Source organism: Sinocyclocheilus rhinocerous, unplaced genomic scaffold (genome assembly GCF_001515625.1).
Source record: "Sinocyclocheilus rhinocerous isolate Xijiao unplaced genomic scaffold, SAMN03320098_v1.1 scaffold327, whole genome shotgun sequence".
Classification (NCBI taxonomy): domain Eukaryota; kingdom Metazoa; phylum Chordata; class Actinopteri; order Cypriniformes; family Cyprinidae; genus Sinocyclocheilus; species Sinocyclocheilus rhinocerous.
This window is the reverse complement of record NW_015649610.1, coordinates 657,039-680,568: the sequence shown is the minus strand read 5'-3', so window position 1 is coordinate 680,568 and position 23,530 is coordinate 657,039. Positions and strand designations below refer to the sequence as shown.

At 36.4% G+C, this 23,530-nt stretch overlaps 2 protein-coding genes across 4 annotated transcripts in view; one reads left to right on the top strand and one right to left on the bottom strand.

The window, feature by feature from the left end:
• Positions 1 to 3: 3 nt before the first annotated feature.
• LOC107710907 (40S ribosomal protein S8-like) lies at positions 4 to 1,559 on the top strand (the record flags this gene model as incomplete). Its single annotated transcript, XM_016515776.1, has 3 exons — positions 4 to 146; positions 737 to 866; positions 1,253 to 1,559. Coding segments are annotated over 3 exons (383 nt in total), but the record flags the coding sequence as incomplete, so codon positions are not given.
• Positions 1,560 to 4,325: 2,766 nt separating this feature from the next.
• Positions 4,326 to 23,530, bottom strand: part of LOC107710926 (zinc finger protein GLIS1-like) — an 83,905-nt gene continuing 64,700 nt past the window's right edge. For 2 of the 3 annotated variants that reach the window (XM_016515813.1, XM_016515815.1), the window contains exons 7-11: positions 22,207 to 22,363; positions 8,412 to 8,572; positions 6,241 to 6,399; positions 5,496 to 5,592; positions 4,326 to 5,391 (exon numbers count right to left, since the gene is read on the bottom strand). In XM_016515813.1, the coding sequence (XP_016371299.1) occupies positions 5,160 to 5,391; positions 5,496 to 5,592; positions 6,241 to 6,399; positions 8,412 to 8,572; positions 22,207 to 22,363 (806 nt within the window). In that variant the 3' untranslated portion in view covers positions 4,326 to 5,159. The remainder of the gene's footprint in view (positions 5,392 to 5,495; positions 5,593 to 6,240; positions 6,400 to 8,411; positions 8,573 to 22,206; positions 22,364 to 23,530) is intronic. The other variant, XM_016515816.1, reaches the window with a different exon arrangement.

Here is a 23,530-nt window from a genome sequence, read left to right as displayed (position 1 = left end):
TAGTCTACAATGCCTCCAACAATGAGCTTGTGAGAACCAAGACCCTGGTGAAGAACTGCATTGTTCTGGTGGACAGCACACCGTTCAGGCAGTGGTATGAAGCCCACTACGCCATTCCACTGGGCCGCAAGAAAGGGGCAAAGCTGGTAGGCTTTCATTTCACAGCTCACACTATAAATAGATGAGCATGTGTTTTATTAGAGATGAAATTCAGGCGTCTCAGCCAGAGTGTTCATGCACCCTTACATGCATATTGCACACAAAATGACAAGAGCTTTTCCAAAACCACGAGCTCCAATGTGTCATCTTTACATGGTTGCTACAATGCAAATTTTCAGAGGAGCTTGTAATTGCATTGGTGATTTATGAAACATTGGCAATTCAAGTGAGTAGAGCAAAGTTGAACTTCATGCAATCAAAATACTGCAGACACCTAATAGTATCATAACACCTGCAGCGATTTGATAAATGGCAATATAAATGCACCTTTAGACTTCAGACTTTAGACCTCAACTTTAGAAGTATGGGTTAGTATGGCATCTTAAGCAAGAATAAACCAATATTGTTTTCTAATTAAGCTCTAATGTTCAATTCAGATATACAATTAAAGACTGGGACCTTGTTCAGACAATCCATTCCACATAAAACACCAGAATCTAAACCTTCTTGAAGCTTTTAAGTGCATTATTTTGAGCAGTTGCCTTTGTAAATTTACATATGTATCTTCATCCCTCAGACTCCAGAAGAGGAGGAGATCTTGAACAAGAAATGGTCGAAGAAGGTTCAGAAGAAGATTGATGGACGCAGGAAGAGCAGCAAGATTAGCAGTTTGCTGGAGGAGCAGTTCCTGCAGGGCAAACTTCTTGGTGAGTCTTCCACACTCTGAGCCATTCACAACCATCTCAATTTTCTTAAACTGATCATTGAGAAGAGGATGTTTTTTCAACAGCATTAGCTAGAGGTGACACATTTCCATTATTCCATTCAATCCGTGGTCCAAAGCAAATAAACATTACAGTATGTGTCCTAATCCTTGCTGACTGATTTAGTAATATCACAGGATGTTCTCATTTTTATTATCATTTGAGGAACAAGAAACAAGCCAAACTGTGTTCTCACTGACTCATTTTCATTTTTTTTCCACGTTGTTCAAAACCAGTCAGACTGGTCTCAGTCAAAGACAAACCTTTGTTTAATTAGTCAAAGAGTCCCAGTGCTTCTAAGTTTGCTTTTTACTGTTCTACCGTCTCAGCTTGTATTGCGTCCAGGCCTGGCCAGTGTGGCAGAGCAGACGGATACATCTTGGAAGGGAAAGAGCTGGAGTTCTACCTCCGGAAGATCAGAGCCAAGAAAGGCAAATAGACTTAAGCAATATAACCAGAGCTCTACAGTGGCTGTATGAATGTAAAAAGTAAAATTGAATGATTTCTAACAGCGAGCTACTTTCTAATTGGCAACAACAAACAAACAACTAACAAAATTTGCAGCTTTTTTTTTTTTTTGCTTTTCCCCTGTAATATTGCAATTTGCACAATTTAAATAGGCTGTTTTAGGCTTTTCCTTATTTTTATATTTTAGACATCCATCAGTTATGGTGATGAAAAAAATTAATCGCCATCTCCTCATTGGATGTGCCTTTAGAGAGAAATGCATCTTTACGGATTACATAATGAAAGAGTTTCTATTTTCGATTTGAATTATTTCGTTTTATTATAGCTTTCTATATATTTTTATCATGCCTGTGAGGCAATTCGCTGAGTTTAGGTTCATCATTGTGAAGCACTCCTGCTCAAGACCGAGACGGCAGAAAGTGTTGTTTTCTTTATTTTATAAAAGCACAATGTTTTGTTGATATTGTGAGTGCACACAAATAAAATACAGTTTAGAATGATGTATTACTCTTACCTTTATTAGCAAAAATGACTGCGTATTTTAAGTTGTTTCCACTGTTCCACTGATCGCGCTGGCGCCTATATGTCCTGCAGAGCGCGCTTTAGCTTCCATTCTCCACACAAATGCAGCGCACATTTATATAGGTTAAACATTTAAACTAACATTGTGATATGCTTGAACTGTTTTATATCTATAGATTTTATTTTAGGCAAGTCGTGATGATTTGAGAAGGCTAAATTGATCAAACATATAGGCTATGATCAATTCACTGTCTGCCGCTGGCCGCTTGGTCATTACTTTAAAAAAAAAAAAACTTACATTTAAGGAACAAAAAATGCTCCAAACGTTTTTCTAAATTAACTTTATAAAGAACGAAATGAAATATAATCACTTTTCCATTACATACAAAACTAAATTATTTTAAAGGGGTCATATGATGCTTTTTTAAAGATCATTATTTTGTGTATTTGGTGTAACAGAATATGTTGACATGCTTTAATGTTCAAAAAACACATTATTTTTCAAATACTGTACATTATTGTAGGTCCTCTATGCCCCGCCTCTCTCAAACGCTTCGTTTTCTACAAAGTCCCTCCTTCCGACAAGCGCAGTCTGCTCTGATTGGCCAGCTGACCCAGTGCATTGTGATTGGCCGAACACCGCAAGCACTCGTCGGAAATGTAACGCCCCTTACCATAATCGCGAGCTTCATCTTTCAAAATAAATGTAAAGACAGAGCCCGAAAGGGGAACAGAGTCGCGTGACAGACACAGTAATGATGCAGTACACAAGCCGCGGTTAAGACAGCTGACTCTACTGTGAGTGACCCTGTCTCTCTCTCTCTGTCACACACACGCGCACGCACGCATGCACGCACACACACATACACACACACACACACATGATGCGCAAAACTCTGCATTTGAACAGTCAATAGCAAATACTTAAACTAATAACTAAACAGTAGCTGATTCAGAAGCGCCTGATTGTCATAGCAAAGTCAGAATTACCTCCTCTCCTAGGTTCACGAAACGGTCGTCCATAAAATGCATTGCTGTTCTGTTGTAAGTGATCTTAAAGATTCCTAAATGCATCTACTTTCGGAAGGCCACATAAAGTGCTTTTGCTTTCGCCTAGAAACACACAGCGTCTCCTTGACATGGCTGCTTCAACACTAACTGCGGTTAGTGAAACCACGCTTTCTTTCTTTGCGTGAACATTTGGGCGGCGTTATGCAAATCTTCCCACATCGTGACGTAGACATGTGGGGTGTGTTAGAACGAGCCGTTTTAGGGGGGCGAGTCTTAACTTTGATAAAGAATATCTCTTTGGTTTTGAGACTTTAGTCTTTGCAACTTCAGGGATCTTATCTATGCACAATCAGCTTGTAACACTCCAAAGAGAAAGGAAAACTTGAAATCGCATCATATGACCCCTTTAATAGCTGAAACAGTAGGATAAGCTTTTTTGGGAGAAGGGGAAAAAAAGACTGGCTAGGGCCTATATTTGATGCCCGTGCAGGGCTCTAATCACTTCATCCATCGCGGTTTTGTTCTCTGTTGTTTTCATCTGTGAGCATGCTCTTGATATATATATTTTAGGTTAGGTTAGGTTAGGTACACTTTATTGTCCCTGAGGGAAATTTGTCTTAGGCTCAGAAATACAACCACCACATCACATACAACACATAGTAGTAAAGAATAAAAAAATAAAAAAAATAACCTTACCTAGTGTTATTTAATAACTTTGTTTTCAACGTTTTAGTTCTAACAAAATTTTAGCATTTTGTTGAGTTTAAAACGTGTGACGCATTCGTTCTGCTCTCACTGATCATTTGGTAACCCCCCAAAAAACCTCTGTGCGGTGTGCGTACCCTCGGAAGAAATCCTGCAGGCGCCCCTGGCTATTATTAATGGCTATTATATATTTTTTTTTTTCTTTGTTCTATTTATTCCTGTCACTGTCACTTCAGCTCATGTTTTGAGAGTCCAAATTAAAAAAAATAAATTATGTACTTAAACAATGACAATAAAGTGATTTAATCTTGAATATGAATCAGATTCCATGTAAAAAAAAAAATATTTGTGAAATTATGAATAATTATTCTCATGCCTGATTGTATAAAACTAAAACTTGTATATGACTCATCTCAGTTTTTTAGAGTGATGTTTTCTATGGGCTCATTTGTGATATTTAGTAATTATTTGAAACCTGAAAGGATTGTTCACCCAAAAATGTGAATTTTGATTAATGGGTTTCGATTGACACAAGAGTGAGTAAATGAAAATTATTCCTTTAAGGATTGTTATGACAGATTTTCTGAGACGAATGATCCTCATCCTCTCCAAAAGGGGGCAGACTCCACCTAAGAATAGTCTGCAATAGTTTATTAAATTACAAAAGTTTTTCCTGCTCAGTTCATTTATATGGCTGGGACTAGTTCCAATAAACTTTTAAAAGTAAAGGGAACATATGCAAATCATTTGCAAAATATCTTGCAATTTGATTCTCCAGTATATTTCATAGTGTTTAAACTGAATTTAATGATATTTGAGTCTGAGTAACACCATATTTATTTAGTTAAACAGTCAACATAATTACCACAGCTCTAAAATATACAATGATGAGCATTAGACCGCAATATTCAAGAGTCATTTATTTTCAGAGATTCAGAGATTGACAATTATTAATATTAAACTGTACATTTTATACATACGTTGAAGTGTGGTAGATATTAAAGCCATCAACCATTACAAAATAAAGAACTCTGTTTATCTGGGATGATGACAACCAAATGACAAAGCAATACAAACATTTGCAAACATTCACTGACAAAACACAGCAACACTAAATAATTGTTTCCAACACAACAGCCAACAAATCCGAAAAAGAGCTCTGAGAGGGAAATGTGGAACTCATCACTGATGAGCTGTGGTGGTTCTGAAGTTTCTATCAAACCGTTACAAAGTCACAATAGGATCTGAGCTGACCAGCTGGATTTATTAAGACTAGTGATGCCTTGATGACGACAAGGGAGTATCTCATGAGATTTTGAACATATCTTTCAAAACACTGTGGAAAAAAAGCACAATTTCATAACATCCACAAATAAACACGCCACAACACAAACCCCTCATCATTTAACCTTCGTTGCTGTGGAATAGCAGCTTTTCGCGTAGTCAAGGAAGCAGATATTTCAGTCCAATTGAGGTGATCCAACTATGCATTTCAGGGAACAAAAGACAAATTCTGAGGGAAAAAAAAATCTAAACTCTTGATAGGTTGAAACTGCATAGATAAAAGAAAAGAGAGTTTTGGTCTGAAAGAAGACAATTGTGTTGATGGCCAACAAGGCAAGCTGGTCCTATGTTTCTGTGTACACTGACGACATTTGGCTCAAGCCGCGATCGAAGCCGCCCACCTGAAAGAAAACACTCTCCTCTGTGCCCGGTGAGAACTGGCAACCTGATCCTATGATGTCCGGCACCAAGCTGAAACCTTTGCATTATGAAAAAAAAAAAAGTAAATATGGAAAAATGTGTTAAACTTGTATTAAACTCTCAGAAAAAGTGCAAAAAAATGTCCTGTTAGCCCATAAGTACCTTGAGGTATTAATTATGCTACTAATGTGCACCCATGAAGGGAAGACAAGGTTGTCTCTTTGAGGGTACAGCCCAATTTTTGCAGATTTGAAAAACACTAAGATGAAATACAACAAGAATAATTTGTAGGGCAGTGAAACTGGAGACAAATTGATGGGTAATATGGGAAAGAAAAACGACAAGATGACTACAAGCAAGATCAGTTGAGCTGTTACTAACCATGTTGCCTATTATTGTTGATGTGCTCACATGAAGCTACAGTGCCATAATGTATAATGGCAAATGACTATATCAGGTACTTAATTTTATTGTGATATTACTTAATAAAAGGATTTGTGGAGGTAAAAGTGTAGTCACATTTACTGTTGTTCTGCAAATTTTCACAGCCAAAATGCAGTCATTTCAATCTGCTCAATTTCAAGTCGGGGCAAAAGTAGTGAAGGCTAAACAAAGCATTATTTTATTTTAAATAAATATAAAAATGAATCATGCTCCGATACTTTGCTTTAATGTCAAAAGCGGAGTTTTAAACCATCACTGGGCAAAAGATTTCCCCGTGCCGATTTTGCAAAGGGTTTAAGCTGGTCACACAAATTCGCAGTGTTGACCAATAGAAAGCTGCTTGATAAAAGTGACTTCTTTGTGAGCTGTGCTTTATACAACGCTACTCTTCTGACAATAGACACATTTTTATGCCCAAGTAATTTCACTAATGAGACTGCACTTTAAGGGGGTATTTGTGTACCTGTGGAAGAGGTGCTGGTGGAACAGCTCATGTGGAAGCCGTTGTGTTGGTTTGTGTTGAAGCTGTGGGACTCTGCAGGTTGATGGCCGCCGCTGATGGACTGGTCCATTCTGTAGCCGTCGCCAAAATGGAAACAGCTCTGAAAATTGCCACGGTAATCTGTGTACACATACCCAAACACAAAGTAAAACATCAGAATCAAATGTCATTCAAACTTTTTTTCTATATGTTCAAAACTTAAACTAGCGATGGCAAAAACCACAGAAAGCCTGCATTCCTGTTTGTATTTCTATTTTTGGACTATTCCCGTTTCTCCGGGGTTGCTTCCAGAAGTGTTAAACAAGTAGTCTCTCTCAGATGGGGGTCTTGGATTTGAGGTGGTACAGTACACACACACACATGTACATCTGTGTCCTGACAAGGAAGTTGAGCATTTCTCTTTCCCAGCAGTTCTTTTGACAGACAGTTGAGCTGTTTTGGACTGGGTGGTTTTAGAGCAAAAAGCTTCCTCTTGTGGTTCCAGGCGTCTCTTTCAGCCCACATGGTCTGGCTGATGCACACAGCACTGCAGAGACTACGCCAGCTCTCACACTGATGGGACTCTCTCTGACATCAAACACTGAGATTTGCTGAGATTTTTCAACAGGTATATTCCAATAGATCACAATTAAAGGCAGGCAACTGGAACTGTGAGAGTTTTGATTCTTATTTGTGGTACTTGCTCAGAAAATCATGATTACTAATGTTGCTTTACAATGAAATCAAAATGGACAATTCTTTTTTTTATGGGATACTGCAGTGTTCCTTATAAATTACTGTATCTGTGCACATAATCTTAACCCCATAAAGCCTACTGTGTCATATGTGACATGTGAACACTTACTGGACCGAAGCAACTTCTTCAGTTTTTAGAAAAAGCATGGTAAAATGGGAGTATCAAATATGATACATCAGACTTTTGAAGAATGTTCATTGGTTCATCTCTTAATCATCACTGTATTGCACTGCATCAGATGTATGCCCTACAATAAAAACTACAGGGCTTTGATCATAAAACCCAGCATTTTAATATCATCTTACCAAGACATATTATGACAACTGATATTTATACATATATATATGAATTGGATGCAAATAGTCTGCTATACTGTTAAAGATCTCATTGATTTACAAGCAATCAGAATTTCATCTTACTCTTTACCATATAAATATCCGCAACGAACAAAGTGCATATTTTTGCTCAGTTTGGGCCTCTGAATAAAACTGATGTGTTTTTTTCCTCCTGGAGTATGAGCTCCATATATCCTATATATCACACAATATCAACTATAAAACCTGATGCATCAAATATGATACTCTTCTTTTTTGATTTTGTATGAAAGTTCAATAAAATGTTACATTTTAAAAAATTAAATGAAAAAAACTTTTCTGGCTATTGCATAAGGCTTTACAGGGTTAAAATAGTTAAGGAAAGACAAATCCCAATTTCCTTTTAATGCCGACTTCACCTTTTATTACCTCATCTTATTGCTCAGATTTGTGTTATGTGGCTTCTTGAAGAGATGTGTACTATTACTTTTCTAAGCAATCATACTGAACAATAAAGCAGACAAACAAAAATCCCATAGACTACTGAAAGAGGTATCTGAGGGACTAAAATGATCTTAGCGACTTCACAGTGGGCTCTTTTAATTTGGGCCAGTAAGCAACTACCTAACAAACACTCAGAACAACTTAGCAACACATTAAAAAAAAACATTCTGAATAACTTTGAAAGCAAATAACAACACCCTGGCAACCAACCACAACACCCAAAAATCATTGTGGTGACCACCACAAAGAATGGAAAAATCTAGTTTAATATCCACACTGAAAAAATGTTGGTGTAGGGTTTACTTTGAAACAATTTTCACTTAGAAATTGTTAGTAAATTTCACAGATAATTTCAAAGAAATGGAAAGTAACACACTGAATTAAAATTTGGAAGTAGAAAGACTGAAGTAGTATTTTCTTGTAAAATGTAATCCGGTGTTTTCTTTTTATTTACTTCGAAAAATACTTTTTTTTCACAGTGAGTTTTAAATCAGCCTGAAGGAAGTGCTGGACTTTTGATGTGTGTGAAGACTACCACCCAATAAAACCAGAGCAAACAAACACAGAAGGTCTCGTACCCTCACTTGAAGGCAGGTTGTGGAAGGCGGTGTAGGGTTTCTGGTGAGTGTGGAGGTGTTGCTGGCTGGAGGAGGAGTTCTGTTGCTTCTCTAGTGTTGGTGGAGGAGACGTGGTGGCCTTAAGCAGACTGATCCCTGGAGACAGCAGAGCTCCGGATAACCTGGAAGAGAGAAAGTGAGCGTTAACTATTAAGATTAATGGTGGAAGATAAGCAGGCCAAAACAATGCTATAAAATTTCATATAGAGTATATAATTTATACGAGTCCTGTGAATATTACTTTATAGTAACTTTATAGCCTCACCCCATCCTACCTTTAACCCTGAGAAAGATCTGAGAGGATTACCAGAGAAAAGAGTCACATAGCCTAAAGTGAAACATTATTTATTTATTTCATTCATTTTTTATTTACTCTAACATGCTTTATCCTTTTCCAATTCTCATTATAATGGAAAGTCAAGGGCCTGGTTTTGATTGAGTACAAGCCCGTTCTTCACTCCAGATGCCACTTATACATAACATGCCCCTGACTTACTGTACACAGTGAAGGCTTTGGGGAAGTTATGATAGCTTGCACACAATGGAACAAATAAAGGCTTTGTTAGTGCCATTAGATGCAGCTGTCACAAGCAAGTCTTCAAATATGCAAAACCAAGTTCCAGCGAGACGCGGAGTGCCAACCCAATGGCCCTGTGAAGTCGTTCCTGCCCCCTAAGTCAAGGCTCTCTGCCTTTAGTGCACACATCAAAGAGTCATATTCTGAATTTCAGAAATGAACAGAGAACAAAAACTAACTCAAAGAATCGCCTGTTTAAACAGAAGTATGACAAACAGATGCTAGTCATGGAGAGATATTATGAGGACATAAGCAGTTATAATGTAAGATATGGAGGGACAGAGGAAATGAACAAATTAATGCACATTACTGCTTGTTCATTCTCCCTAACGATATAAGATCAGTATTTAGAAACATGTTTACTTTTCTTACTTAAATATTAAAGACCTCGTAGAATAAATATTAGGATTTTATAGCTTTTCCATGGCACTCTTTGCTAAAACACATTCACTGTATAAGCTAGTCTACTCCCAAATACTGATAAAATTCACTTTTAGAAGATAAACACTACGGTTCAAAGGTTTGCAGTCAGCAAGATGTTTTTTAAACAAAATTAATACTTCTATTCTGTAATTACACAGTAAATTTAGCGAAAATGACAGTAGAGATATATATAAATGCTGTTCTTTTGAATTTATCAAAGAAATCTGAAAAAAAAAATGTATCGTAGTTTCCACAAAAATATTAAGCAACACAACTGTTGTCAATATTGCTAATAATAAGAGATGTTTCTTAAGCACCAAATCAGCATATCAGAATGATTTCTGAAGGATCATGTGACACTGAAGACTGGAGTAATGACTGCTGAATATTCCGTTTTGCCATCACAGGAATAAATTACATTTTAAAATATATTCAAGTAGAAAACATTTATTTTAAACTGCAATAATATTTCACAATATTACTGTTTTTACTGTATTTTTGATCAAATAAAAGCAGCCTTGGTGACCATAAGAGGCTTCTTTCCAAAACATTAAAAATCTTACCGACCCCAAACTTTTGAATGGTATTGTACACATTATTATTTACAATCTTTCTTGTCTGGAAAAATGAAGCAAAAACATTGATGACTCATCCTGCACTGCACCAATTTTTGTCCAATCAAATGCTCTTGAATGAGAATGTCCCTCCACCAATATTGTGTGCAACCCAGCAGCAAGCAGCAAATGTTTGTTCATTGCTTTGATCCTTTGATATGTCCCACACAAACTACAAAAAACATAAATAAATTAGTGTTAATTAGGCCAGTGATATGATCTCATGTGAGTGATTTTAAACATTAAAAAAAAAAAAACACTATTGCTACGAGTAACAGTTTTTTTAAACAAAGGAAACCTTACATGCACATTTAGAGCATGTACATTTAAACAAACACATTATAAATTGCATTTAAATTGCCTTTTGTACTATCATCCACAGAGTTAAGACCTCTAACATGCTTTATCCTTTTCCAATTCTCATTATAATGGAAAGTCAAGGGCCTGGTTTTGATTGAGTACAAGCCCGTTCTTCACTCCAGATGCCACTTATACATAACATGCCCCTGACTTACTGTACACAGTGAAGGCTTTGGGGAAGTTATGATAGCTTGCACACAATGGAACAAATAAAGGCTTTGTTAGTGCCATTAGATGCAGCTGTCACAAGCAAGTCTTCAAATATGCAAAACCAAGTTCCAGCGAGACGCGGAGTGCCAACCCAATGGCCCTGTGAAGTCGTTCCTGCCCCCTAAGTCAAGGCTCTCTGCCTTTAGTGCACACATCAAAGAGTCATATTCTGAATTTCAGAAATGAACAGAGAACAAAAACTAACTCAAAGAATCGCCTGTTTAAACAGAAGTATGACAAACAGATGCTAGTCATGGAGAGATATTATGAGGACATAAGCAGTTATAATGTAAGATATGGAGGGACAGAGGAAATGAACAAATTAATGCACATTACTGCTTGTTCATTCTCCCTAACGATATAAGATCAGTATTTAGAAACATGTTTACTTTTCTTACTTAAATATTAAAGACCTCGTAGAATAAATATTAGGATTTTATAGCTTTTCCATGGCACTCTTTGCTAAAACACATTCACTGTATAAGCTAGTCTACTCCCAAATACTGATAAAATTCACTTTTAGAAGATAAACACTACGGTTCAAAGGTTTGCAGTCAGCAAGATGTTTTTTAAACAAAATTAATACTTCTATTCTGTAATTACACAGTAAATTTAGCGAAAATGACAGTAGAGATATATATAAATGCTGTTCTTTTGAATTTATCAAAGAAATCTGAAAAAAAAAATGTATCGTAGTTTCCACAAAAATATTAAGCAACACAACTGTTGTCAATATTGCTAATAATAAGAGATGTTTCTTAAGCACCAAATCAGCATATCAGAATGATTTCTGAAGGATCATGTGACACTGAAGACTGGAGTAATGACTGCTGAATATTCCGTTTTGCCATCACAGGAATAAATTACATTTTAAAATATATTCAAGTAGAAAACATTTATTTTAAACTGCAATAATATTTCACAATATTACTGTTTTTACTGTATTTTTGATCAAATAAAAGCAGCCTTGGTGACCATAAGAGGCTTCTTTCCAAAACATTAAAAATCTTACCGACCCCAAACTTTTGAATGGTATTGTACACATTATTATTTACAATCTTTCTTGTCTGGAAAAATGAAGCAAAAACATTGATGACTCATCCTGCACTGCACCAATTTTTGTCCAATCAAATGCTCTTGAATGAGAATGTCCCTCCACCAATATTGTGTGCAACCCAGCAGCAAGCAGCAAATGTTTGTTCATTGCTTTGATCCTTTGATATGTCCCACACAAACTACAAAAAACATAAATAAATTAGTGTTAATTAGGCCAGTGATATGATCTCATGTGAGTGATTTTAAACATTAAAAAAAAAAAAACACTATTGCTACGAGTAACAGTTTTTTTAAACAAAGGAAACCTTACATGCACATTTCTAACATGCTTTATCCTTTTCCAATTCTCATTATAATGGAAAGTCAAGGGCCTGGTTTTGATTGAGTACAAGCCCGTTCTTCACTCCAGATGCCACTTATACATAACATGCCCCTGACTTACTGTACACAGTGAAGGCTTTGGGGAAGTTATGATAGCTTGCACACAATGGAACAAATAAAGGCTTTGTTAGTGCCATTAGATGCAGCTGTCACAAGCAAGTCTTCAAATATGCAAAACCAAGTTCCAGCGAGACGCGGAGTGCCAACCCAATGGCCCTGTGAAGTCGTTCCTGCCCCCTAAGTCAAGGCTCTCTGCCTTTAGTGCACACATCAAAGAGTCATATTCTGAATTTCAGAAATGAACAGAGAACAAAAACTAACTCAAAGAATCGCCTGTTTAAACAGAAGTATGACAAACAGATGCTAGTCATGGAGAGATATTATGAGGACATAAGCAGTTATAATGTAAGATATGGAGGGACAGAGGAAATGAACAAATTAATGCACATTACTGCTTGTTCATTCTCCCTAACGATATAAGATCAGTATTTAGAAACATGTTTACTTTTCTTACTTAAATATTAAAGACCTCGTAGAATAAATATTAGGATTTTATAGCTTTTCCATGGCACTCTTTGCTAAAACACATTCACTGTATAAGCTAGTCTACTCCCAAATACTGATAAAATTCACTTTTAGAAGATAAACACTACGGTTCAAAGGTTTGCAGTCAGCAAGATGTTTTTTAAACAAAATTAATACTTCTATTCTGTAATTACACAGTAAATTTAGCGAAAATGACAGTAGAGATATATATAAATGCTGTTCTTTTGAATTTATCAAAGAAATCTGAAAAAAAAAATGTATCGTAGTTTCCACAAAAATATTAAGCAACACAACTGTTGTCAATATTGCTAATAATAAGAGATGTTTCTTAAGCACCAAATCAGCATATCAGAATGATTTCTGAAGGATCATGTGACACTGAAGACTGGAGTAATGACTGCTGAATATTCCGTTTTGCCATCACAGGAATAAATTACATTTTAAAATATATTCAAGTAGAAAACATTTATTTTAAACTGCAATAATATTTCACAATATTACTGTTTTTACTGTATTTTTGATCAAATAAAAGCAGCCTTGGTGACCATAAGAGGCTTCTTTCCAAAACATTAAAAATCTTACCGACCCCAAACTTTTGAATGGTATTGTACACATTATTATTTACAATCTTTCTTGTCTGGAAAAATGAAGCAAAAACATTGATGACTCATCCTGCACTGCACCAATTTTTGTCCAATCAAATGCTCTTGAATGAGAATGTCCCTCCACCAATATTGTGTGCAACCCAGCAGCAAGCAGCAAATGTTTGTTCATTGCTTTGATCCTTTGATATGTCCCACACAAACTACAAAAAACATAAATAAATTAGTGTTAATTAGGCCAGTGATATAATCTCATGTGAGTGATTTTAAACATTAAAAAAAAAAACACTATTGCTACGAGTAACAGTTTTTTTAAACAAAGGAAACCTTACGTGCACATTTAGAGCATGTACATTTAAACAGACACATTATAAATTGCATTTAAATTGCCTTTTGTACTATCATCCACAGAGTTAAGACCTAGCGAAGCGCTAATGTAAAATTTGGACTCCAATGAGCTGATCATTCTTTTTTATTTATGTTTCAGGCCTCGTGTGGGAGTGATAAATGTACAGTATGTGGAAAATAATGTTTTTTGAACCTTAAACTGCATAAACACATTTCATTACATCAAATACACAAAATAATGTTATTTTTTGGCAATGTCATATGACCCGTTTAATCTACTCTCCTGTCTGGTTTGTTTGTCTGACAAAATGGCCGATTCGGCGACTGGGCTGGCATAAAGTTGGCTTGACGTTGGACGTTCGATATTCGCAAATTTAGGGACCGTCTCTAAAAATACATACGACATTGGTATACACTTTTCTAACTTCAATAGCATTTGAGGAGAATGACTTACAGTCATGAAACTGTACAGGTGTTAACTATAATGCACACTTTTTAGATTTTATGCATTATGATTGGTCAGACTGCCTGTCAATCAAACTCTCTCTCTCTCTCTATATATATATATATACATTGGGTACGGAAAAGACTCATGGCTGTATTAGATCAAATGGGTGCTTCTACTAAATACTGAGCATTTTTCAGTTTTTCTTTTTTAATAAATCTGCAAAGATGTCAACAATTCTGTGTTTTTCTGTCAATATGGGGTGCTGTGTGTACATTAATGAGGAAAAAAAATTAACTTAAATGATTTTAGCAAATGGCTGCAATATAACAAAGAGTGAAAAATTTAAGGGGGTCTGAATACTTTCCGTACCCACTGTATATATATAAAATATGATACACAGTACCTATCATTATTTTGGCATTATTTTGGCCAATTGGGAATTAAAATAAACTTCCCGAAATTTTAAATAAATACATTTTCATTTAAATTAGATGTTTATTTACATTTTCTATTGATCGCAGCAGCAGTAATTCAACAAAATATAGCCATATCCTCCATTCAGAATCAGCAAGATGGGGAATTGAGTCATTCAAAATTGTACTTATGACTGATTTTTGAGCCTTCTAAACTGGTTATTTTGAGTCAAGAGTGACTCAACTTTGGTCTACTATCTTAAAAAAGTAATGATGATGAGTCGACTTCAGGAACTTCAAAGCATAATGACCTAACCCTTAATAGTTTGCTTGTGAACAAAGTGTTTACAAATGGTATTTCTTCAAAGTAGCAGATTGAGTAATAAAGGCAAAGTGTTTAATGCTGACTGTGATTCAGTGAATGTGACTCCATGGGAACATGTGTGAATATCCCAGAGCATCGCTCAGTTGACATGAGTAAGTCCTTACTCAGCACAGCAGACATGATTCAGTGAACGGGACGTGCTCCATGTTAAAGAACATAGTTACTTTACGTCTGGCTCAGAAAGTAACCACCAAAAGGATCAAAGAACTACTGTCTAAATGGGACATAGCAACTTTGACCACACACAAAAAAAACATTAATGTGGACAAACCATTGGGGGTTTGAAGTTAAGTTTACACTGCTGACACACATTGAAAAGTTACATTTTGGATGATGGAATAATACTGTTATTAAATGCAGGCTGCGAGGTTCATGAAAAGCTCAGTCGTAGTGTCATGTTCCAGTTTAAGCCCTGTTAGAGGGGTCAAAGACCTTACAAATCGTGCAACAGAGGTGCTGCTTTGAGGGGCGAGGCAGTCCTTATGCTCAAACAGACACAAATCCTCCAGGAGTCGGCTGGAGACAAAATAGATCAAGATGGAGTTTTTCCCCCCCACATCCTTTTTGAAAGAAGATTCATGAAGAAGAGTGCTCTGTTCTCAGTTTGTCTTGTCTCACCTGTCAGGTTGTGCTCCGCTGGGAGACGGCGTGTATGAGAGAGCGTGGATATCCCCGGTGTCTCACGGTAAGCTCTTCTGATTGAAGAACGAAGTGGCCGCTGACTTGGCACGGGTCGGTGGGAACCTTTCTGGTTCTGGTTAGCAAACTAAAGCCACTCGTGAGAGATCAGGCCCTTACTGATCCAAGCCTATTGCTTGCTTCTAAACACTCAAAAGCTAAAGTGCTCAAACGCTCAATGCGCAGTCAAGCGGGGAAATTAGTTTAAGATACAATGTATCAGTATAGCTACCGTTTAGATCAGCGGGTGATACTGAAACCTGCTGAAATGGACTCAAGTTCAAGGAATTTTATTCTTTATGACTATATTTTATGACACTAAATTATGTTTTATTAACAAAGTTCAGGAGGAGCATGTTCAGATAATTAACCTAATTAACACAAGATGAGCACAATCAGTAATCAACCTAATTAACAAGATAAGAGGTTTATATACATATACACAGCAGACCTACCTCTGTTCCTTGACAGTTTTCCAGCATCCCTCCGCTACCCCTTCTCCGCACTTACAACTATTCCTATCCTAACCTGTAGGGGGGGGGGTACTCTGGGTTCGGGCCGAAATTCTGAGCTCAGAGCCCTCCCCTCGGACAGCACGCAAAATATGCATAACCTTTACTCGTGAATCAGACTTTTATGAGACTAAATATATGTAATGTTAGTCAAAAGTTTAGAATTACTAGGATTTTCTTAATGTTTTTGAAATAAGTCTCTTACCAAGGCTGCATTTATTTAATAAAAATACTGTAAAAACTGTAGTATTGTGTGATATTATAACTAACTGTTATATATTTTAATATATTCTAAAATGTCATTTATTTCTGTCATGACAAAAATAAAAAGGTTTTCAGGGTCAAATGATCCTTCAGAAATCCTTCTAATATGCTAATCTGATGCTCAGTTATTACCAATTGGTGCTCAATTATTAATAATTGTTCTTATTATCAGTATTGAAAAGAGTTTTTGCTGCTAATTTGTTTTAATTATATTTTGTGAAAACCATGATATATATTTTTCAGGATTCTGTGATGAATAAAAAGGGGGAAAAGCGCATTTATTTTTTATTATTCATTTTTTAAAATGTATTTTTTGTAACATTATAAATGTCTTTGCTGACACTTTATAAATAAAATGGTTAATTTTTATTTTCTTTCTTTTTTTCTTTTTTTTTTTTTAATCTTACTTAACCTAAACATTTGAATGGTAGCGCATCATGGTTTCCACAAAAAATATTAAGTGGAAAAAAAAATTTCAACATTGATAATAATAAGAAATTTTTCTTGAGCACCAAATGAATGATTTATGAAGTATCATGTGACACACGTAAGACTGAAATAATTCAATTTTGTCTTGAGATAAATAAATTACATTTTAAATAAATATATTAAAATAAAAATTATTTATTTGAAATTGTAATAATATTTTACAGTATTACTGTTTTACTGTATTTTTGGCAAAAATTATTGCTGCTTTGGCGAGCATAAAAGACTTCTTTCAGAAACATGAAAATCCAACCCCAAATTTTTGAACAGTAGTGAATTTAAACGTACTCCAATAAAAAATGACATTTTTTATATACTCTCGTTAATACAAACCTGTTTCTCATTACCATTAAGGTACACCAGGATCGGCTATTCCTAATTTTACTGTAAAACTGTCACCTACAAAGCACGTAAATGAAGCCGTTGAGGTGCCAGTGCCACCCATTAAGCCCCTCGGCCCTTCTGACTCCCTCCATCTCAAACTTCACACAACGGAGACCGCTAGATGTATTTTCACTGGCATATTTTTTTATATTAGCTTCAGAAAATGACACTAGTATTTGCGAAGTAAAAGGAGTCTAAATGGGCCATTTCAGCCAGGGTAAACACATTTAGCAATGAGGTCAGAGGCTGCAGCAGTGGAGTCAAGCAAGTTAGATAATTTTGTCAAAATGTTTAACGTCCTGCTAAACCATTTGGGAAAAACAAGAGCGGCAGCTGTGCTGTTGACTTTGGCAGCCAAGTGTATACTCTAGGCTTTAAACATGTAAATCAAAATGCTCCATCTTCAAATGTAAGTAGACGTTTCATACCTGGTTAGTTGTAGGTCCTGGCAGAGATTTGACGTTAGATGGATGGCATAAAGCGTGCTATATGTGTGTATACATTTCTAATCGGGAACCCCAACTCTAATGACTTCCGCAAACAAGAAGACGGACATTTTCTTAACACTGCGTTTTCAGCGCGACTGTATGGGGAAGTTATAATATTACAGCTGACACTAGACTTACTACCCTTACGAAAAAGAAATTTATTCAAGTGTGCTATTAGTATACTACTAGTACACTGATATTTGTATACTTACTACATAAAGTATACTTAAAAATATACTTGAACTTTACTTAAGTATACTTACTAAAATAAACTTGAAGTATACTACTTTTTGGTAAGGGTAGGTGGATAAAATACTAAATTTCAAGCTCAACATTTGCTCATTACTTCCAAAAAAAGTTCATGTCAACCTTCATCTCATGCTTTGTGTGAAGGGTGTGTATAATCTTACGTTTTCGCAGACTTAAACCTTCAGCATCAGTGAATAGCAGAGTCCTCCGTACGCTCGAATATGTCATCGTGACCTTCAGTGCAATAGCATATAGAGTTACACGCGTATCCTCTGAGCTGGTTTCGTTCAGCTCTCATTCCTCTCCAAGTAGCAGTAATTGTTTGTGGAGCTTTAAAATGGCTCGCTAATTTTCTTGAGCTTTTTTTTGCGTTCTTTACGTGACCTGGAAAAACAGCTCACCTCCCAAAAAGGTTTTAAAAAACATGACAACTCACTGCTACCTGGGCACATTTTATGGATGTTGGAGTATTTTTGCTAGAAATTGACGTATCCAATGGGCTTATGCTAACGAAAACGTCACTTTGATTGAAATTTCAAGCTGAAAAAAAAAATATTTACACACATTAACAGTGCATCATGTTTTTGTTTTCCATGGGAATCAAACCCACAACCTTGGCGTTGTTAGCACGATGCTCTACCAGTTGAGCAAACAGGAAGAGAAAAAGAATAAGAGTACAGCTCATTATTGTTTCAATAGGGCCATGTTGTTTACAAGCTCTTGAATAAGTTTCTGTTCTAAGATGTGGGTGAAATTAGTTAATTTACTTAACACTGCACTTTTGCTTTTGTTTAACTATGATAAAGAACAGAAAAATCCCATTTAAATCGGATGCTTTGAAAGAACAGATCTGTTCTATTTTTTTTCTCCTTTTCTCTTTCTCACTTCCAGCATCTCTGTTTGTCACTATACACATTGCGCGTCTTGATGACACATTGGATTTGCAGCTCTGGACTTGGCTGGCCCAGAGGGAAATCATGGTTTTTAATGGGAAACATGTCTCAATTCTGTTAGGGACATATTAGGCTTCATTATATTCGTCTGAGTGTTCCAGAACACTAAACACAGCTGCACTCTTAAAAATAAAGGTGCTTTAAAGGTTCTTCACAGCGATGCCATAGAAGAACCATTTCTGGTTCTACAAAGAACCATTCAGTCAAAGGTTCTTTAAAGAACCATCTCTTTCTTACCTTTTTATAATCTGAAGAACCTTCTTTCGCCACAAAGAACCTTTTGTGAAACAGAAAGGTTCTTCAGATGTTAAAGGTTCTTTATGGAACCATTTAGACAAAAAGGTTCTTCTATGGCATCGTGAAGCACATTTATTTTTAAGAGTGTTGAGGACAGAGAGTAACAGAGGTGCACTCGAAAATCTTTTTTGGGAACACGGTCCAGCTTTAATTACACAGCACTGACACCTCCAAACTGAAGCCGAGAGCACAGAGTTGGTTTATGTTGTGTTAGGGTGACATTGGTTTAATCTAGATTTGCTGGATAAATACACACTGAAGCCAGAGCAAGGGAAGAGCGCAGCCGCACGCATCAAATGCATCGTAAGGTGTGTGTTTTAGGAGCGTGTTACAATGAAAACAAACGCTCTGTATGGACAAGGGAAAAATCTGCCGGTGGTGCTTTGGATGGTAAATAAATCCAGGCCCCTAAATCAATATGGTTCCTACACACAGTGAAAAACACATTAGACAGCACACATTACCAAAGAAAATCTCCTGTTATGAGAAAAACCTTGCAGCATTGCAATAGTAACAAGATCCCGGATGTGACTAGTTATTCCGAAGCAATTTGATGACATCAAAAAGCACACATGTGCATTTCGCAGTTCTTAGATTTTTTTTAAAAAGCTCGTTATTATTCAGGTGTATTTTTCAGAGACTCTTTCTGCTAGTTACATTGTTACACCAGTAAGTGGCGACAAATGATTGTCTTTACAAGCCAGTCAATGATTCAACACATCTGATTCATTCTAAAAACAGATTCATTCAGGAATGAAAGAAGTGACTGTCTTTATGAGTGAGTCAGTAAATCATTCCCTCAACCAATTAGTTCCAAACATTTAGCTCAAAACAAAACACCAGAAAAAGAGTGAGTCAATTAATCGTTTACTCAATGATTCATTCAAATTACTGATTTATTCAGGAATTGATCAAAAACTGTCTGAATTCAGAAAATAAAACATACTAGTGACCTACTTACTATTTGTACTACATCTATTATGGCAGAAATAGTAAGAGTAATATGCTAGTATCCTATTCTGAATTCAACCACTGATTCATTTCAAAAAGAAACAAGTGACTGTCTTTATGAGTGAGTCAATAAAACATTCCTTCAACCAATTAGTTCAAAACATTGATTTATACCAGAAAAAGTTATGAGCTAGTCAATTAATCATTTACTCAATGACTCATTCAAATGACTGATTTATTCAGGAATTTATCAAAAACAGTGTCTGAATTCAGAAAAAACACATACTAGTGACCTACTTACTATTTGTATTATATCTTTATATGGCAAAAAATTGTAATATTTTATGCTAGTATTCTATTCTGAATTCAGCCATGGATTCATTGCAGAAAGAAAAAAGTGACCTGTATTTATTCAAATGAATCATTCAAAAACATGCATTCATTCAGGAATGAAACAAGTGAAAATCTTCGTAAGTGAGTCAACTAATAATTTACTCAATGATTAATTCAAAATTACTCATTCATGCCAGACTGAAATCAATGAATCATTACCGATTCATTCAAAAACATAATTCAGCATACTACTTAGTATTTGTACTAGGGCTGTGCCAGCCGGTATCCATCCAGTCAACATGCTTCAGGTAAGTATAATCCATTTATTTCCATTTAGAGTTTCCACTCTCACAAAGCAACCTACCGCCATGCGGTTGGACAATTGTTTGTATTAACTGACAGGCATCTTAGGCTGACTACTACATCCCTTTAAGCAGGACCCTACAGGTATTATTTAGGTGCAGTGACCGGTATGCAACACTAGAGGTAGGTATTCAGCTCAAGGACAAAAATGTATATGGCAATCACAATCTCAATAAATTTTACATATTCTACTCAATTTAAAAAGGCAATTAAGGCAAAATTAAGATGGCTTTAACAAGGGCCTACATGTTTTATGGCCAAAACAGTTAGAGCAGTGTGCTATTCTGAATTCAGCCACTGATTTTTCCAAAGAGAAAAAAGTGACCGTCTTTATGAGCGAATCACATGATGATTCATTCAAAAACATGGATTCATTTAGGAATGAAACAAGTGAAAATCTTTATGAGTTAATAAATCACTCCCTCAACCAATTACTTCAAAACATTGATTTATACCAGAAAAAAGTCTCTTTATGAGTGAGTCAATTAATAATTTACTCAATGATTCATTCAAATAACTGATTTATTCAGAAACTGATCCAAAACAGTGGATGCATTCAGAAAAGCATACTAGCATACTACTTACTATTTGTACTATTTGAACTATGTCTTTATATGGCAAAAATAGTAAGAGTTGTATGCTAGTATCCTATTCTGTATTCAGCCGCTGATTCATTCCAAAAGAAAAAAGTGACCCTGGCTTTATAAACGATTCAAACGATTCATTCCGAAACACAGATTCATTCAGGAATGAAACAAGTGAAAATCTTTATAAGTGAGTCAATAAATAATTTACTCAGTGACTAGTTCAAAACCACTTATTCATGCCAGATTGAAACAAGTCTATCTTTAAGAGTGAATCAATGAATCATTAGCTTAATGATTCATTCAAAAACAATGGCTTAATTCAGCATTCTATTCAGTGTTTGTGCTATATGTTTAATGGCAAAAACAGAGTAGTGTGCTAGTGTGCTCTTCTGAATTCAGCCACTGATTTTTCCCAGAGAGAAACAACTGACTGTTATTATGAGTGAGTCAAATTCACTCAACTGATTCACTGAAACAATGATTCATTCAGGATGAAACAAGTGACTACTGAGTGAATCATTATATAATTACTTTTTAATTAGACTAAAGTACAACATTTCATCATCATTCATTTCTCACTTCGTCAGACATCTCAGATTGTTCACAGAGCATATCGCAATGCGGGTAGGATTGCCTTTTCCTCAAAGGATCCATGAAATGCCAACTTTGGTCAAAAGGAGATATCTTTCAGAGATATAACAGTGTGTGTAACTATGCCTACAGTGATATCTGTTACTGTGATGACAACCTTCATCCATTCTGACGTCATCTACATTGATCTCATCCACCCTGCGTGTATGTCAGAGCAACTGGGAGTAAACGTGATGCTTGAAGGGTTAGGTACTCACCCTTCCCGGGTGTTCTCGAGGCCAGACAGCGGGGAGAGATGGTGGGGGCTGCCAATGTCGCGGTCCAGGTGGGGCTGCCTGGGGGTCAGGTCAGGTCCAGAAGAGAGCAACTCAAGTGGGGCTCCATTGTGTGTCGTGCTGGAGCCGGCATACAGGCCTGGAAGACAAACAAAACTAATGCGCAAAACATGCCTGATAAACCTCAAGGAGCCCTCAAGAACGGCACATTGACCAAATTAAATCTCCACAAAACAGCCCTTAATGGCAACAAGCGCTTGTTATGACAACACAAACTCACCACGGCCCTTTTGGATGAAATGCAATGTTCCTGTTCTGTGCTGTTAGCAATTTACTGTACATGATTTATGTTGCCGTGCGGAATGGATTTGATTGACTGTTGCTGTTTTGAACGTAACATCTTTGACAGATCGGTTCAATTTTAATGGAATGGCAGAACTAATAAGTAGAGATAGATCTACTTGAAGCTACTTGTATTGAAATGAAAGGAACAGGTAGGCTGGATCTTTAGCCAAGGACACATAACCTTGAAGCGAAAAACAGCGGACACATCAACTTCATCCGCAGTTTATAATGGAAATAACAGTGTAGATCAGAGCTCCAAATTCTCCAAATGTCATCCCGCCATAGATTATACTACTGTACTCAAACTGGGCCAGATGAAAATGATAGTCGCTCGTTCTGCAAAGGGGCTTCTACCGTCCCCGGGCTTCTTGTGCAGCCTGAGAGACTGACAGGCGGACACTGTTCCCGGTTGCTCCGGCTGTTAATGTGTTCCTCTGAATTTGCCCAGTAATTGTTTTCCCAGAAGCCCTCTGGAGGGACGGCTGTGCATTGACGGTCGTCAGCGGCTCGTCCCAGCAGCCCTTCTCTTTGTGCTCCTCTTCAACTGCTTTACGGTGGAAGCGGGGCCCATCTGACAGTTTTCTGAACTGGTTACAAACTTGATTCATTACCCGAAATCATCAATCAAAGTCCTTAAATGCTTTCCCCTTTAGCCCTAACATCTGCTACCAGACTGGGAAGCATTCAACAAGTAATGGCCATGATTGCTTTAGTTGTTATCTGCTGGAGAGAGGGGAGGGGTGCACCAGGAGGCAGAATCAGACTCTAATGGCTGAGAGTGATCGTGAATTTCTAAATAATCAGTACATTCATTCATTAATATGCGTTCAATTATTAGTATAGGTTTTCATGAATGAAATTCATTTCTAATTTCAAAGGCAATTTTCTAATTAGATTTTTTTTTCTATCACACAAATGCACTTACATTTCTTAAAAGTTATACATATTATTTCCAAAAAAA